Source organism: Neoarius graeffei, chromosome 28 (genome assembly GCF_027579695.1).
Source record: "Neoarius graeffei isolate fNeoGra1 chromosome 28, fNeoGra1.pri, whole genome shotgun sequence".
Classification (NCBI taxonomy): Eukaryota; Metazoa; Chordata; class Actinopteri; order Siluriformes; family Ariidae; genus Neoarius; species Neoarius graeffei.
In genome coordinates this window covers 11036149-11054862 of record NC_083596.1, presented here as the reverse complement: position 1 = coordinate 11054862, position 18714 = coordinate 11036149, and the positions used below count along the sequence as shown (strand labels likewise).

The 18714-nt window shown below is 38.7% G+C and overlaps 1 protein-coding gene across 1 annotated transcript in view; it reads left to right on the top strand.

Moving 5' to 3' along the window:
- The window catches only part of npr2 (natriuretic peptide receptor 2), a 105763-nt gene that overhangs the window by 45185 nt on the left and 41864 nt on the right, over positions 1-18714 (top strand). The window contains exons 6-7 of the mRNA XM_060912789.1: positions 9575-9692; positions 12973-13057. Of these exons, the coding sequence (XP_060768772.1) occupies positions 9575-9692; positions 12973-13057 (203 nt within the window). The remainder of the gene's footprint in view (positions 1-9574; positions 9693-12972; positions 13058-18714) is intronic.

The window sequence follows — 18714 nt, the reverse complement described above, 5'->3', positions numbered from 1 at the left end:
CACCATTCTGTGTAAACTCTTGAGACCGTTGTTTGTGTGTAAAAACCCCAGGAGATCAGCAGTTTCTGAAATACTCAAACCAGTCCGCCTGGCTCAAACCAACACCCATGCCACAGTGAAAGAAAGTCACACTTTGAGATCACAACTTTTTCCCATTCTGATGTTTGAAGTGAGCATTAACTGAAGCTCTTGATTTGTATCTGCGTGATTTGACGCATCGTGCTGCTGTCAAGGGATCGGCTGATTAGAGAACTGTATAAAACAGCAGGTGTATGGGTGTGCCTAATAAAGTGGCCAGTGAGTGTACAGTGATGTGGAATAATGCCTTCCCATGAAATTTTCATTGGACTTCTATGGAATAGTTGGGAATTTAATGGGAGTTCATAGTACAATCTTTTTTCTTTTTTTTTTTAAATCATTACTCATTGGAATATCACAGTGGCCCACAAACCAAAAAACACAATAGCAAATTTTGAAAACATAAAGATGAACTCAAAACAGAAAGAGTAGATCCTTAGTGAACGTCATAAGCTCTTTGCTGATTGGACATGGAGTATGAGGGGGAAAAGATTTGCACTTTTTCAGTCTGTTTGCTGATCTAGATAGCCCAACAAAAATGATTTAGTGCTCAGTTACTTGTGAGGAGTAATTCTTTCTTCTGAATAACCCGGCTTCCTTTAGGCAGCTTTTCAGCTTTCAGATTCTCATATTAAGGGCGAGCAATTTTGACTGCGTATCAAACATAACATACAGTATAAGAAACGCAAATAAAAGTGTCAGTAAGTTAATTTAAACTCATATTTCTGACACGTTATAGCCAATCAGCAATCAGTAAGTGATGTTTAATAAGGAATTACACTTTTCTGTTTTAAATTAAAGCTGATATGTTTATTCATTTTCTGTCATGTCTTTGGTCTTAATGTTGTGTTTAGTTTTGCTCTTGTGTTTTTGGTTTCGCCGTTGTGTCTTTGGTTTTGCTGTTTTGTTTTTGGATTGCTGTTGTTTCTTTGGTTTTAATGTTGTGTCTTTGAGTTTGCTGTCGTGTCTTTGGGTTTGCTGTCGTGTCTTTGGGTTTGCTGTCATGTTTTTGGTTTTAATGTCGTGTCTTTGGTTTTAATGCTGAGTCTTTGGGTTTGCTGTCGTGTCTTTGGGTTTGCTGTCATGTTTTTGGTTTTAATGTCGTGTCTTTGGTTTTAATGTCGTGTCTTTGGTTTTAATGTCGTGTCTTTGGTTTTAATGTTATGTCTTTGGGTTTGCTGTCATGTTTTTGGTTTTAATGTTGTGTCTTTGGTTTTAATGTTGTGTCTTTGGTTTTAATGTCGTGTCTTTGGTTTTAATGTCGTGTCTTTGGGTTTGCTGTCGTGTCTTTGGGTTTGGTGTCGTGTCTTTGGGTTTGCTGTCATGTTTTTGGTTTTAATGTTGTGTCTTTGGTTTTAATGTTGTGTCTTTGGTTCTAATGTCGTGTCTTTGGGTTTGCTGTCGTGTCTTTGGGTTTGCTGTCGTGTCTTTGGGTTTGCTGTCATGTTTTTGGTTTTAATGTGTGTTTGGTTTTAATGTTGTGTCTTTGGTTTTAATGTTGTGTCTTTGGGTTTGCTGTCGTGTCTTTGAGTTTGCTGTCATGTCTTTGGGTTTGTTGTCGTGTCTGAGTTTGCTGTCGTGTCTTTGGGTTTACTGTCCTGTGTGGTTTTAATGTTGTGTCTTTGGTTCTAATGTCGTGTCTTTGGGTTTGCTGTCGTGTCTTTGGGTTTGCTGTCATGTCTTTGGGTTTGCTGTCGTGTCTTTGGGTTTGCTGTCATGTCTTTGGGTTTGCTGTCATGTCTTTGGGTTTGCTGTCGTGTCTTTGATTTTAATGTTGTGTCTTTGGGTTTGCTGTCATGTCTTTGGGTTTGCTGTCATGTTTTTGGGTTTGCTGTCGTGTCTTTGGGTTTGCTGTCACGTCTTTGGGTTTGCTATCATGTTTTTGGGTTTGTTGTTGTGTCTTTGGTTTTAATGTTGTGTCTTTGGTTTTAATGTTGTGTCTTTGGGTTTGCTGTTGAGTCTTTGGGTTTGCTGTCATGTATTTGGTTTTAATGTCGTGTATTTGGTTTTAATGTCGTGTCTTTGGTTTTAATGTTGTGTCTTTGGGTTTGCTGTCGTGTCTTTGGGTTTAATGTTGTGTCTTTGGTTTTAATGTTGTGTCTTTGGGTTTAATGTTGTGTCTTTGGTTTTAATGTTGTGTCTTTGGGTTTGCTGTCATGTATTTGGGTTTGCTGTCGTGTCTTTGGGTTTGCTGTTATGTTTTTGGGTTTGCTGTCGTGTGGTTTTAATGTTGTGTCTTTGGTTTTAATTTTGTGTCTTTGGGTTTAATGTTGTGCCTTTGGGTTTGCTATCGTGTATTTGGTTTTAATGTTGTGTCTTTGGGTTTTCTGTTGTGTCTTTGGGTTTGCTGTCATGTCTTTGGGTTTGCTGTAATGTCTTTGATTTTCATGTTGTGTCTTTGGTTTTAATGTTGTGCCTTTGGGTTTGCTATCGTGTATTTGGTTTTAATGTTGTGTCTTTGGGTTTTCTGTTGTGTCTTTGGGTTTGCTGTCATGTCTGGTTTTAATGTTGTCTGAGTTTGCTGTTGTGTCTTTGGGGTTGCTGTCGTGTCTTTGGTTTTGCTATCATGTTTTTGGGTTTGTTGTTGTGTCTTTGGTTTTAATGTTGTGTCTTTGGGTTTGCTGTTGTGTCTTGGAGTTTGCTGTCATGTCTTTGATTTTAATGTTGTGTCTTTGGGTTTAATGTTGTGTCTTTGGTTTTAATGTGCTTTTGGGTTTGCTGTCATGTCTTTGTAATGTTGTGTCTTTGGTTTTAATGTTGTGTCTATGGGTTTTCTGTTGTGTCTTTGGGTTTGCTGTCATTTCTGGTTTTAATGTTGTCTGAGCTTGCTGTTGTGTCTTTGGGATTGCTGTCGTGTCTTTGGTTTTAATGTTGTGTCTTTGGTTTTAATGTTGTCTCTTTGGTTTTAATGTTGTGTCTTTGGGTTTGCTGTTGTGTCTTTGGGTTTGCTGTTGTGTCTTTGATTTTAATGTTGTGTCTTTGAGTTTAATGTGCTTTTGGGTTTGCTGTAATGTCTTTGATTTTCATGTTGTCTCTTTGGTTTTTATGTTGTGTCTTTGGGTTTGCTGTTGTGTCTTTGGGTTTGCTGTTGTGTCTTTGGGTTTGCTGTTGTGTCTTTGATTTTAATGTTGTGTCTTTGGGTTTAATGTTGTGTATTTGGTTTTAATGTGCTTTTGGGTTTGCTGTCATGTCTTTGATTTTAATGTTGTGTCTTTTGGTTTAATGTTGTGTCTTTGGTTTTAATGTTGTGCCTTTGGGTTTGCTGTTGTGTATTTGGTTTTAATGTTGTGTCTTTGGGTTTTCTGTTGTGTCTTTGGGTTTGCTGTCATGTCTGGTTTTAATGTTGTCTGAGTTTGCTGTTGTGTCTTTGGGATTGCTGTCGTGTCTTTGGTTTTAATGTTGTGTCTTTGGTTTTAATGTCGTCTTTTAGTTTGCTGTTGTGTCTTTGGCTTTGCTGCCTTGTTTTTGGATTTATTGCCATGTCTTTGGTTTTGCTGCTCTGTCTTTGGTTTTGCTGCTCTGTCTTTGGTTTTGCCATAGCATCTTTGGGTTTGCTGTCATGTCTTTGGTTTTAATGTTGTGTCTTTGGGTTTTCTGTTGTGTCTTTGGGTTTGCTGTCGTGTCTTTGGTTTTAATGTTATGTCTTTGGGTTTGCTGTTGTGTCTTTGGGTTTGCCATTGTGCCTTTGGGTTTGCTGTTGTGTCTTTGGGTTTACTGTTGTGTCTTTGGTTTTGCCATCCCGTATTTGGTTTTGCTGTTCTGTCTTTGGTTTTGCTGGTCTGTCTGAGGTTTACTGTTGCGTTTTTGGTTTTTCCGTCATGTCTTTGGTTTTGCTGTTTTATTTTTGGTTTTGCTGTTGCGTCTTTGGTTTTAATGTTGTGTTTTGGTTTACTGTTTTGCTTTTGGTTTTGCTGTTCTGTCTTTGGGTTTGCTGTCATGTCTTTGCTTTTGCTGGTGTGTTTCTGTCATAGTTATTGTGTTTATGGCTTGTTAATGTGTTTTGCATGTACAAGCCACCATAAAATTGATTTCTTGCCGTTTTTCCTGCCTATGAAACACAATAATGATAAATATAAGTGGCGTGGTTATAAATTATGTTTCGTAAAAAAAGAGTAACTTGAGCTGTGTTACACACTCTGCATTTGCATCATGTGGCCATTTGCAGCAAACGTAACCTTGGAAGGATTGTGTAGTTATTAGACACTTAAAGAAAATTTGTTTAGGCTCAAAGCTTTTCTGCAAATTGAGAAACATATTTGTGTTGTGCAGCGGGTGTTAATCAGTTCATACTGTTGTTGTTTGTCTTTTATTGTGGCTTGAATAAACAGCGAAGTTTATTTGCACCATTGGTGATTAAACTTCAGCAGCTAAATATGTAGGTGTTCCTTTTTTATGGGTGTTTTCCTGAAGATAAACAGGGTTGTGAGCTTGAAACACTAAAAAGCATCTGTAACCTATTAGTAATGTTGATCGCAGACATTAGTCATTATTTTACTCAATGCAGTTTTTCATTAAATTCATTAGTAAGACTGTGAAAGATGTGTCTGTACAGGCAGGCAAAAAATCCAGGAGAACCTTCATGGAAAAACAACGGGTTAGGTGGGTCAAGAATGCTTGATTTATATTCTTGGACAAGGACTGTAGCTCTCTAGACTGAATCCGTTTAACAGATCTGCTGCACACTGAGTATTCAACCTGAAACACAGGTATAACAATCGGCTATATTGTTAGATTTTTCCCCTCTGTACCCTGTTGCTATAGTTACCCCATATACCTTGAAGATATGAGTTGTTTTATATTATCCTCTCAACAACAGTCGTCCACAAAACACATTTATCATTGAAGATGCAGATCTAAAAACTAGGTAATTCAGTTTTCAGTGTAAGAGATCAGGTGCTGAATTCTCGAATGTCAGTTTTTATGTTACAGACAAGGATTTAAAGCAGTGGCAAATAATTCCAATGGGATTCTCATGCTTTTTTTTTATTGGGTATTCAACTGGAGTTCCATGTATTACCTGGAATTCTGATGTGAGTTCATAGTGCATTGGGGAATCAAATGGGTTATTTGTTGGAATATGTATTTCTATAGGTTCCTTATTGGATATTTATAGATTAGTCTTTGGAATATGATCGATTTCTATTGGGTTCCTTATTGGATATTTATGGATTAGCCTTTGGAACCGGGTGCTCCGATTTCCTCCTACAGTCCAAAGACATGTGGATTAGGTCGATTGACTACTCTAAATTGTCCATAGGTGTGTATGTGTACCCACCACCAGATGAAGGTTTGGGTCCCTCTGGTGTGCTATAATCACCCAAGAGAATTCAGGGAAGCTAGATAATAGCTTCTTAGATTGCCAACCCTCAACTATGAGGACAGCAACAGACAGACAGAGCCTTTGGAATATGATCTATTTCTATTGGGTTCATTTTTGGATATCTATAGATTAGCCTTTGGAATATGATCTATATCTATTGGGTTCTTTATTGGATATCTATAGATTAGCCTTTGGAATATGATCTATTTCTTTTGGGTTCCTTATTGGATATTTATTTACTACTAATTGGAATATATACCTCTGTAGGATTCTGTGTACATATTTATAGGTTGCTTATTGGAAAATCTGGATTGGATGGTTATGTGTTATTCATTAGAATCCGAGATCTATTTCTATCGGGCGGCACAGTGGTGTAGTGGTTAGCACTGTCGCCTCACAGCAAGAAGGTTCTGGGTTTGAACCCAGTGGCTGACGGGGGCCTTTCTGTGTGGAGTTTGCATGTTCTCGCCATGTCTGCGTGGGTTTCCTCCGGGTGTCCCGCTTTCCCACACAGTCCAAAGACATGCAGGTTAGGCTAATTGGTGGCTCTAAATTGACCGTAGGTGTGAATGTGAGTGTGAATGGTTGTGTGTCTCTATGTGTCATCCCTGCGATGACCTGGCAACTTGTCCAGGGTGTACCCCATCTCTTGCCCATAGTCAGCTGGGATAGGCTCCAGCTTGTCTGTGACCCTGCACTGGATAAGTGGTTACGCAATTATTATTATTTCAGGAGGTCCTATGGGTTTTATATTAATTTTATTTGGGTGCTATGGGCGCTTCATGTTAATCCCAGAGACATTCTGGGCTTTAGGTATATTTCATGGCAGGCTATATAGAACTGGTTGTTTCCAATAACTCATGGATAACAATATAATTCCCATGGGAATTTTCAGCAGTTAGTCATGACTTTAGGGCAGTATGGTGGTGCAGTGGGTAGAATTTTTGCCTATCGGTCCCTGGGTTCCAGTTTTTAACCCTTAGCTCGGGCTACTGTCTGTGTGAAGTTTCACGTTCTCCCAGAGTCTGAATAGGTTTCCTCCCACCTACCAAAAGCATACCAGTCAGTGGATTAGCTATGCGAAATTGTCTCTAAGTGACGAGGTGTAAAAGCATTTACTGTACTGTACAGCACACAGTACCAGTCAAAAGTTTCAATACACCTACTCATTCATAGGTTTCTCTGTATTTGCACTATTTTCTACATTGCAGAACAATACTGAAGATATTAAAACAATGAAATAACATGTATGGAATTATGTGTTAAACAAAAAAGTGTTTCATATTTTAGATTTTTCAAAGTATCCAGCGTTTACCTTGATGATGCTTTGCACACTATTGGCATTATCTTAACCAGCTTCATGAGGTAGTAACCTGGAATGCTTTTCAATTAACAGATGTGCCTCGTCAAAAGTTAATTAGTGGACGAGTTTCTTGCCTTCTTAATGTGTTTGATATCGTCAAACAGTAAATGCTGTAGTAAATAATAAAAATACAGGCAATCGTCCTATTCCACAACTGTAGTAATCCATATTTTGTCAAGAATCACTTAACTAAGTAAAGAGAAACGACATCCATCATTACTTTAAGACATGAAGTGACTTTTAATCGATAAACATAAAGAAAATCATTGAATTAGTAGGTGTGTCCAAACTTTTGACTGGTACTGTAGATCATGAATTTATGGGACTATAGACCATAAATATATTTCTAATAAAACTTTCTTTGAACAATGTATTTTCAAAATACTACATTACCGTTTTGAAGGACTGAAGGTGATGATACACGGGGCAACTTTTTGGGCAATGTTGCTGGCAACGGGCAAGCAGGTGAGACACAGGGCAACTAATTTGGGCAACAGACTTATCTGATTGGCAACAGCCAAACAGATAAGAGCAACTCACACACACACAAAAAAAATCATGAGCTGCCCATTACTTTTAACTTGACGCAAGACTGCTAACGTTATCCCTACATAGCTAGCGATAACTTTCAGCTAACTATGTTAGCAAAAATCACCACTAATTAGCTAAATCCCATTCAACCTCTATGGAGCGGTGGTTAGCTCATGGCAGTTTACACTTAGGTGAAAAAAATCGATGCCTTAATTACAACCTGAGCACGTAAAAATAGATGTCTTTTGGTTTTCTAAGCATTTGACGAGATAAATTCACCACTTTGGGTTTACACATAACAACTTACCAGCATAAAAAGATACAAGTTGTCTCTCTTTTAATTCGTTCCACTGCCGTTGAGACGCCAACATCTTTGTTGAAAATTTCAGAAGCTCTCAGGTGGTCATGCGATTCGCTGCTAGTACTCTGATTGGATGATCTTAAAAAGTTGCCCAACATGATCAAAATCATTCAGATAGAAATTATGTTGCTCATTCTCAACGGGAAAGTGTTAAAGCGCAATTGCCTGGCAACATTGCTCAAAAAGTTGCCCCATGTATCATTGCCTTGACAGCTTCCCTAGAACTCCATCCATCCAGGGAATACGACATACAACCCCGATTCTAAAAAAGTTGGGACAAAGTACAAATTGTAAATAAAAACGGAATGCAATGATGTGGAAGTTTCAAAATTCCATATTTTATTCAGAATAGAACATAGATGACATATCAAATGTTTAAACTGAGAAAATGTATCATTTAAAGAGAAAAATTAGGTGATTTTAAATTTCATGACAACAACACATCTCAAAAAAGTTGGGACAAGGCCATGTTTACCACTGTGAGACATCCCCTTTTCTCTTTACAACAGTCTGTAAACGTCTGGGGACTGAGGAGACAAGTTGCTCAAGTTTAGGGATAGGAATGTTAACCCATTCTTGTCTAATGTAGGATTCTAGTTGCTCAACTGTCTTAGGTCTTTTTTGTCGTATCTTCCGTTTTATGATGCACCAAATGTTTTCTATGGGTGAAAGATCTGGACTGCAGGCTGGCCAGTTCAGTACCCGGACCCTTCTTCTACGCAGCCATGATGCTGTAATTGATGCAGTATGTGGTTTGGCATTGTCATGTTGGAAAATGCAAGGTCTTCCCTGAAAGAGACGTCGTCTGGATGGGAGCATATGTTGCTCTAGAACCTGGATATACCTTTCAGCATTGATGGTGTCTTTCCAGATGTGTAAGCTGCCCATGCCACACGCACTAATGCAACCCCATACCATCAGAGATGCAGGCTTCTGAACTGAGCGCTGATAACAATTTGGGTCGTCCTTCTCCTCTTTAGTCCGAATGACACGGCATCCCTGATTTCCATAAAGAACTTCAAATTTTGATTCGTCTGACCACAGAACAGTTTTCCACTTTGCCACAGTCCATTTTAAATGAGCCTTGGCCCAGAGAAGACGTCTGCGCTTCTGGATCATGTTTAGATACGGCTTCTTCTTTGAACTATAGAGTTTTAGCTGGCAATGGCGGATGGCACGGTGAATTGTGTTCACAGATAATGTTCTCTGGAAAAATTCCTGAGCCCATTTTGTGATTTCCAATACAGAAGCATGCCTGTATGTGATGCAGTGACGTCTAAGGGCCCGAAGATCACGGGCACCCAGTATGGTTTTCCGGCCTTGACCCTTACGCACAGAGGTTCTTCCAGATTCTCTGAATCTTTTGATGATATTATGCACTGTAGATGATGATATGTTCAAACTCTTTGCAATTTTACACTGTCAAACTCCTTTCTGATATTGCTCCACTATTTGTTGGCGCAGAATTAGGGGGATTGGTGATCCTCTTCACATCTTTACTTCTGAGAGCCGCTGCCACTCCAAGATGCTCTTTTTATACCCAGTCATGTTAATGACCTATTGCCAATTGACCTAATGAGTTGCAATTTGGTCCTCCAGCTGTTCCTTTTTTGTACCTTTAACTTTTCCAGCCTCTTATTGCCCCTGTCCCAACTTTTTTGAGATGTGTTGCTGTCATGAAATTTCAAATGAGCCAATATTTGGCATGAAATTTAAAAATGTCTCACTTTTGACATTTGATATGTTGTCTATGTTCTATTGTGAATACAATATCAGTTATTGAGATTTGTAAATTATTGCATTCCGTTTTTATTTACAATTTGTACTTTGTCCCAACTTTTTTGTAATCGGGGCTGTACAGTAAGAGAAAATATCATCCATATTTGCCTTATAAACTAGAATAAACTCTTTTTTGACATAGGTTGTTGGTCATTATAATGGAACCAATAAGGAAATTATGTGGTCGGCGACAGAGAGGATTCCCTGGCCAAACGGCTGCCCACCAGTCGATGAGCCTCGATGTCTAGTCTCGTGTGAAGGTAAGAGGAAAGGAATGATTTTCTTTATTTATTTATTTATTTTCGTGATTTGCAGCATAATTATTTCTCTAATTATGAAGTAGGCATACAGTTAATGTTATCCTATATGGATAGAGTTAAAAACATCACAAAACAAAACATTTCCAGGTATGAGACATTACATAAAAAATGCTATAAATTTTTTATAGACGTGAATCACCTCATGGTTCCGCCATTCTCGTGCTGTACTTCGACAGGGTGGGATCTCAGAGTTTCGTTAACAAACTTTTGGAGCAGACATAACATTATTTACAGTGCCAAGGTTTTAATTTGTTATTTTAAAACCTTATTTAGAGGTTTTGTTTAGAGGAATTAATTTGTTTAGAGGAATTCTGGAAGTGATGAAGAGATTTTCCCAATCCACCGAATTTTTGGCGATGTAGCCTGATGTGTGTGAGTCACTGAAACCGCTGTGGCAGCAAATTCAGATCTGACTGTTTGAGAAACTCAACTTTGAGCTGAAACTTTGAGTTTCAGGCATGTAAGAGAGTTTTATTCAGATGCATTAGTACTAATTAGGGTTGAAAATGTTGTTTTCTTTCCAAAAAAAAATGTTATCAGTACTTTAAAACTTTAAAAACATCGCATTTGACTTTTAATTACTTGCATCTGAAAAGTAAAAATGTGAATGTATTTAAAGACCAATGAGCCCATACTGTTATACAACAATGGATGGTTTAAATATTAGCAGTAGCGTTATTTTGTGTTTGTGCCGTGGTCACGCAAAGAACATCAAAAGTAATTGCATATTTCTCTTGCATATTTTAATATTTTAGATTCATTTTTATGTACAGACCTGTGACATTTAGTCAGACGTGTTAAGAAAGCATATTTTTGATAGACTTAAATGATTAAGATCAAGTAAATAAACATGAGCAAAAAAAACCCCCAGTAAAAGTTGGTAATCACATGGCACTTTTTTCATGATGTATAATGATACATGCGCAAAGTGCACAGACAGACGCTCCATACTTAAGAGAATATGGTAATGAAGTGACCTGATTTTTGATGGCTTTTGCAACTGTACGACGTCCATATGTACGTGTACCATCACAGGGAACCTGATTGTAAATGCAAGGAAACGTATCTCTTAAACACTTGACCACCTGACAACAAAATTTGTATCTTTATTTACATAGCGCTTGTTTTTAATTTGCTTTTTAAAAAATAACGTGGAATTATTTGCTGACACATTTTACACTCATTGGGAGATCCGCTTTTATACAGTAACTTCTCATCTCATCTCATTATCTGTAGCCGCTTTATCCTGTTCTACAGGGTCACAGGCAAGCTGGAGCCTATCCCAGCTGACTACGGGCGAAAGGCGGGGTACACCCTGGACAAGTCGCCAGGTCATCACAGGGCTACAGTAACTTTAAAAAAAAAAAAAAAAAAAAAAAAATATATATATATATATATATATATATATATGCTCTGATTGGCTACTCTACTACTAGCTCATATACCATGAGTAGAGAAAAACAAAATGGATGGCGGAGCGTGTTGTTGAACCAACCGAGGACGAGATAAAAACTCTACTTGAAAACAAAACCCCAAAAATGACACAAAAAAGCAACAAAATATGGAATAAAAGTATTTGATGGTAAGAATGTATCTTTGTTTATTTTTCAAGAATTATTATTATAGCATTTTTCACAAATTGCCCCTGTCATTTTGCCGGTTTGTTTACATTCTAAGTGGAAATGATTTTGTCGGACGTTGTGTATAAAGTTTTTATTTATGGAATTTGCTAAAAATAAAAATGCTCTGTTTCTCAAAATGCGGATATAATAAAACAATTATTCCACTCAATCTCCTCATACATGGTTTACATATATATATATATATATATATATATATATATACACACACACATGGGCGGCACGGTGGTGTAGTGGTTAGCGCTGTCACCTCACAGCAAGAAGGTCTGGGTTCGAGCCCCGTGGCCGGCAAGGGCCTTTCTGTGCGGAGTTTGCATGTTCTCCCCGTGTCCGCATGGGTTTCCTCCGGGTGCTCCGGTTTCCCCCACAGTCCAAAGACATGCAGGTTAGGTTAACTGGTGACTCTAAATTGACCGTAGGTGTGAATGAGAGTGTGAATGGTTGTCTGTGTCTATGTGTCAGCCCTGTGATGACCTGGCGACTTGTCCAGGGTGTACCCCGCCTTTCACCTGTAGTCAGCTGGGATAGGCTCCAGCTTGCCTGCGACCCTGTAGAACAGGATAAAGCAGCTACAGATAATGAGATGAGATATATATATATACACACACACACACACACACACACACAGTGTGCTGCAAAAGTAGGTATACAGTAATGAAAAACAAAATGTTTGTACAAAACATTTTATTGATGATACAAACATATCAATAATAAAAATATTAATCCCTCAAATGTTCAAACTGTTTGCCCCCGGCATTCACACACTCCGCTAGTCGAGTGTGGACACCCATGCACACTCTGGCACAAAGGTCTTTATCAGCATCAATTTCCTGGCAAGCCTCCTGTATGAACTGAATCATGGCATCAACAGAACGTGGCTTGCATACAAAAACCCTATCTTTTACACATCCCCAGAAAAAGAAGTCCATAGGGGTGAGATAGGGGCGAACGTGGTGGCCAGTCAACGGCTCCCCAACGTCCAATCCATCTGTTGGGAAATTCTTTGTCAGGTAGTGCATGCACAGTGAGTGTGAAGTGCGGTGGCGCCCCATCCTGATGAAAGTAGAAATCGTCCTACTGCTGTTGTTCATGTATAATCCTTACTGTATACCTACTTTTGCAGCCCCCTGTGTGTATGTGTGTGTGTGTGTGTGTATATATATATATATATATATATATATATATATATATATATATATATATATATATATATATAAATAACTGAATAATAACAAGTAAATTAGGCTATAGAAATCCAAAGGAAATACTTTAATTGAATTTATAATTGCATCTGTATGATTTACATTTCACTGGATCAAAACAATGATTTGAATTGAATCATGAACAAAAGATTCAAACTGAATTGTCTCACACAGGTTTACACCGAGGTGTCGAATATAAATTCTTTTGCCTGCAGCTGTTTAACATTCTTCAGTTTCGAATGTGAGATAGATAGATAGATAGATAGATAGATAGATAGATAGATAGATAGATAGATAGATAGATAGATAGATAGATAGATAGATGGATGGATGGATGGATGGATGGATTGAAGTGTAAATATTGCTTTCATTTTCCAGACCAAATTCCTGTCCTCGGAATTGTTGCTGTGGGCTCCGGTCTCGCTCTCATCATTTTCGGAATGTCAAGCTTTCTCATTTACAGGTATGCTTTTGGCTCTAAATGGGTCGACTTTGCAGGTTTCTTTTCTTTCTTTCTTTTTTTTTTAAGATGGGAATCCTGGGAGAGATTTTACGCAGAAGTCATGTAGATCCACGAATTTCCAAGATTTACAAGATGTATGTTGAGTTAGTCTAAATAGTTCAGAGCTGGAATGTATAAACAGTAACAGCATTCTGGCAGAGAGAAAATACAGGATCTAATGTGCATCAATTTCAACTTAGTTGACAAGTTGTATGTTTTTTTTTTTTAACCATAATCCATAAATATATAGTGTTCTCTGAAACAAGTAGCTGGGAAAGAATCGGTGAAACTAAACAACAAGTTTTACTGTTGACTGATGAATTAAATATAAATGCATTTAAGATGACGTCTTGTCAACACTGTGAGGTAAATATTTATGCTCATGGCTAATTCTCTAAATAATGTAATTTTAGGTTTGGAAGTCCTTTCCTGAACTTATAAATCTTTCATTCGGGTTTTTAAGAAGTCAGAATAGACTGCTATACACTCACACAGACACACAAGCACACACACACACACAACTGGTTTTCAGGAGTTAAGTCTGTCCCAATTATTGCTTAATTGCTTTAATTATATGAGCTGATAATGATTAATCACACGCATACACTGTGCATATAAAGGTTAGTGTTCGATGAGTTCAACAGTTTACTCATTGTTGTATAGCAGTGATATTTTCGAGTTGTAACTCCAAAATTTGCACATTTCCCATCTTTTTATAGCCTAAAAGTCAGTGTATGTCTGTGAATGTACATTATATTATATTATATTATATTATATTATATTATATTATATTATATTATATTATATTATATTATATTATATTATTGTGTAATTTCTCACAGTGACAATATTTGTACAGTTATTTTATCATGATACGATATTGATTGCCAGTGGAATCATCGTCGAACGACTGGTTCACTTATACATCCAGCTTTGTTTTCAGCCTCACCGTAGTGTGCTTCAGTGTTTGCATTCCCGTCCTTGTGAGTTTCGCCATCGCTCGTCTTCCCTTTTCACTCGGAAAAAATGCTTACAGCGTGAGTTTGTTGTTTTGTCCAGACAAAATCCATTATGCTAAAGACGGATAATTAGGAGTAAGATCATGCTGATAAGTCAATGGTGTGAGGTGAAGTTTTGCAGGAAGGCAGTGTGAGCGGTTTAATGGTGTAAAAGGGGGCTATTTGCGAAGGAGGAGTTGGGGGTACTGAAGGTATTCGCATATGGGATTCATGAAACAATAAGTCCAGTGTGGAATGCTTTCCTTTATACCAAGCCCTGCTAATAGCATTAAAATGAGTAACTTTAAATAGAAAAAAAAAACAAAAACATATGTCTATCTATGTGGCTGTCCGTAGTAAGGATAAGCCTGATGGAGACTCGGGGGCCATAAAATTGGCTTGATTTTGCATTTTATTTTCAACAGATTTTAAATTCTTTAACCTCTGAACCACCCAAGTCTTGATTTAGTGTCAGAACTAGACTCCTTCCCTATTAGTGTCACTGTTGTTATTAAATAATAAGCTGGGGACTTTAAGGGGTGGATTATATATTATGCATGAAGTTAATAAAGTGTTTTAGTTCCTACTAAATACATAAATAAATACAGATCTGAGTAACCATATGATCTGTGTTAGCTAATGAAAGAGCTGACAGATTTACGTTTTCCTCACCAAAAAAAACCCTCATGGTTTCAATAATAATAATAATAATAATAATAATAATAATAATAATAATAATAATAATGTGGCATTTTTATTTCACAAACCCCAAAATAAATTTTATTTGGAATCTCATTGGGTTTATTTATTTATTTATTTATTACTATTAAACCCCTGCCAAGGTTTTTCCCTTCTTCCAGCCTAGAAAAATAAATAACGGTGGGTCTTTTGGGGCAGACCAGGGTGGCTACGAAGGGGAGTTTAAAAAACCCTGGTGAAATGCAAACGCTGCAATATCCCAGCCTCGACATCTGGAAGTGTTTTGCACCTTTTAGATTGGAATGTGTGAGCTTTGCTCTTTTCTCTCCATCTTTCTTTCACTCATTCTCTCTTTCTCCGCTGAACAACAAACCGTCTCGTTTTGAAATCCTACCAAGCCGATGTCCGTGTAATGTCAGGATGAGCGATTTTAGCTTGCCTGAGCTTGTTGGTGAAACAGCAGGTCCATGGAGAGCAGCTCCAGATGTGTCGATCCATTCTGATAGTGTCCATGTGTTTGTGCACGTGGTGGAGTGGACATCCAAGTTTACTTTCAGTCAGAAATAACAGGAGGGAAAAGGCGAGAAAAGCAGTGACCCTAAAATGGCTCTGTCTCAACCCTAACCCCAACACACACCCCACACACACACACACACACACACACACACACACACACACACACACACACTGTCCTACCTAAAGGCTGTTATTAATCAATAGACTGCAGTCTGTATATTAGACTTTTGTGAATTGTATCCTGATGTCATGTTAAAATTTTAACTCGGGAAAATGGCTATCAAGTCAAGTCAAGTTTATTTGTATAGCGCTTTTAACAATAAACATTGTCGCAAAGCAGCTTTACAGAATTTGAACGACTTAAAACATGAGCTAATTTTGTCCCTAATCTATCCCCAATGAGCAAGCCTGTGGCGACGGTGGCAAGGAAAAACTCCCTCAGACGACATGAGGAAGAAACCTCGAGAGGAACCAGACTCAAAAGGGAACCCATCCTCATTTGGGCAACAACAGACAGCATGACTATAACATTAACAGTTTTAACATGAAGTCAGTTTCGTTGATGTTATAAACTCTTCATTGATGGAAACTTGAGTGCAAAACTGTTCATGACAACTGCAGTCCTAAAGTTAGCAAGTCAACTGTAGTCCTCAGCCATAAAAGCATTACAGTAAGAGTCCAGCGTGTCCTCCAGGTGTAACTTTCAACTGTCCTCATGGGGCCGTCCTCCACAGGAGCGATGCGATAAAACTCCAACTGGACACAGGGCACCAGGATCACTCAGATTAACTATCAGTCATTGCTAGTTTCTGTTTGTGTGTTGATCTGATTTACAATTTTGAATTTTGGCGCCTAAATTTGACATTTTTGTTAATGTCTTACCCGTAATGAATGAGAAAGTTTTCCAAAAACTTTTAATTTGTCTTAAATGGGTAAAATTCCACTCAAGTGATCTGCGAAGCCGGTTTGAAAGATCTAAAATGAGTCCAAAACTTGAAATCCGTCCGTCACAAACCCTGTGTTCAACTCCAAAACAATGACTTATACACTCAACGGCCACTTTACTACAACTGTAGGGATACCTACACACCTCCTCATTCATGCAGTTATCCAATCAGCCAATCAAATCAAACAGAGACTTGTAAAGAGCTTCACTTAACATCATGTTCACGTCAAACTTCAGAATTGTAAAAGGCATAATAATAATAATAATAATAATAATAATAATAATAATAATAATAATGGGCGGCACGGTGGTGTAGTGGTTAGCGCTGTCGCCTCACAGCAAGAAGGTCCTGGGTTCGAGCCCCGGGGCCGGCGAGGGCCTTTCTGTGTGGAGTTTGCATGTTCTCCCCGTGTCCGCGTGGGTTTCCTCCGGGTGCTCCGGTTTCCCCCACAGTCCAAAGACATGCAGGTTAGGTTAACTGGTGACTCTAAATTGACCGTAGGTGTGAATGTGAGTGTGAATGGTTGTCTGTGTCTATGTGTCAGCCCTGTGATGACCTGGCGACTTGTCCAGGGTGTACCCCGCCTTTCGCCCGTAGTCAGCTGGGATAGGCTCCAGCTTGCCTGCGACCCTGTAGAAGGATAAAGCGGCTAGAGATAATGAGATGAGATGAGATAATAATAATTTCAACTTATATGGTGCCTTTCTCACACCCAAGGTCGCTTTACAATTACAAAAAAAAACAACAAAAAGAGAGTCAGGATGTAGTTCCAGTGGCGTAGCTGCCCACAATCCCACCAAAAGGCGCACGAGGGTATGTCAGACACCGCCTGCACAGCCACCACGACACTATCAGGCAGAAATTGAGCACAGAAGCACTGCTGCACAGAGCACTGAACGATTCCGATATTAAAAAGAGCAACAAGCTCACTGCAATCCATAGCGATCAGCACAGGCATCACCCATGGTGGACCAAAGCCTGAAGGGAACCGACACCCAAAACTGGGTCCGGAGCTATGCCACAACTGACGGACAAAACATTTAAACAAAGAACAATCATCAAACCATATAAACACAGAAAGAAAAACAAAGTGGAAAAAAAGAAAAATAAAAAGCTCTGGTGAGAAGCGGCAGCCAAAAAGCGCACAGCGTATCTCAGTGATCTCAGTGACTGTGGCATGGTTGCTAGTGCCAGACTACTGATCTACTAGGACTTTCATGTACTACAGGCTCTAGAGTTTATGCAAAATACAGAGAAAAAAAATCTAATGCAGGTCACTTGTCTGGGAGGAAATGATGAGCTGGATCAGAAGAGAATGTCCAGACTGGTGAGCTGAAAAGCATCTCAGCAACATGCCAAACCTTGAGGTGGATGTGCTATAACAGGAGAAGACCACATCAACCCATTCCTGCCAGCCAAGAACAAGAATCTGAGGCTAAAGTGGGCGCCGAAACCGGATAGGTGAAGATTAGATGAAGATTAGAAAAGATTGGGTGATGTTTGTCCAATCTTGAAGCCTCAGATTCCTATGAGTGTATATTGTAATTCTAAGCTAATCCTGGTATTTCAACTAAAATTTGTGAGGATTCTGTTACATGAGCTTTTAACATGACTGAATGGCAACAGCAGTTATCCTTTAGTACTTAACCACCATTAGTGATTAGTTTATGGCTATACAGTGGTGCTTGAAAGTTTGTGAACCCTTTAGAATCTTCTATATTTCTGCATAAATATGACCTAAAACATCATCAGATTTTCACACAAGTCCTAAAAGTAGATAAAGAGAACCCAGTTAAACAAATGAGACAAAAATATTATACTTGGTCATTTATTTATTGAGGAAAAAGATCCAATATTACATATCTGTGAGTGGCAAAAGTATGTGAACCTTTGCTTTCAGTATCTGGTGTGACCCCCTTGTGCAGCAATAACTGCAACTAAACGTTTCCGGTAACTGTTGATCAGTCCTGCACACCGGCTTGGAGGAATTTTAGCCCATTCCTCCGTACAGAACAGCTTCAACTCTGGGATGTTGGTGGGTTTCCTCACATGAACTGCTCGCTTCAGGTCCTTCCACAACATTGTTGTTCAGTGTTCTCCTGATGGTGGACTCATGAACATTAACATTAGCCAATGTGAGAGAGGCCTTCAGTTGCTTAGAAGTTACCCTGGGGTCCTTTGTGACCTCGCCGACTATTCCATGCCTTGCTCTTGGAGTGATCTTTGTTGGTCGACCACTCCTGGGGAGGGTAACAATGGTCTTGAATTTCCTCCATTTGTGCACAATCTGTCTGACTGTGGATTGGTGGAGTCCAAACTCTTTAGAGATGGTTTTGTAACCTTTTCCAGCCTGATGAGCATCAACAACGCTTTTTCTGAGGTCCTCAGAAATCTCCTTTGTTCGTGCCATGATACACTTCCACAAGCATGTGTTGTGAAGATCAGACTGTGATAGATC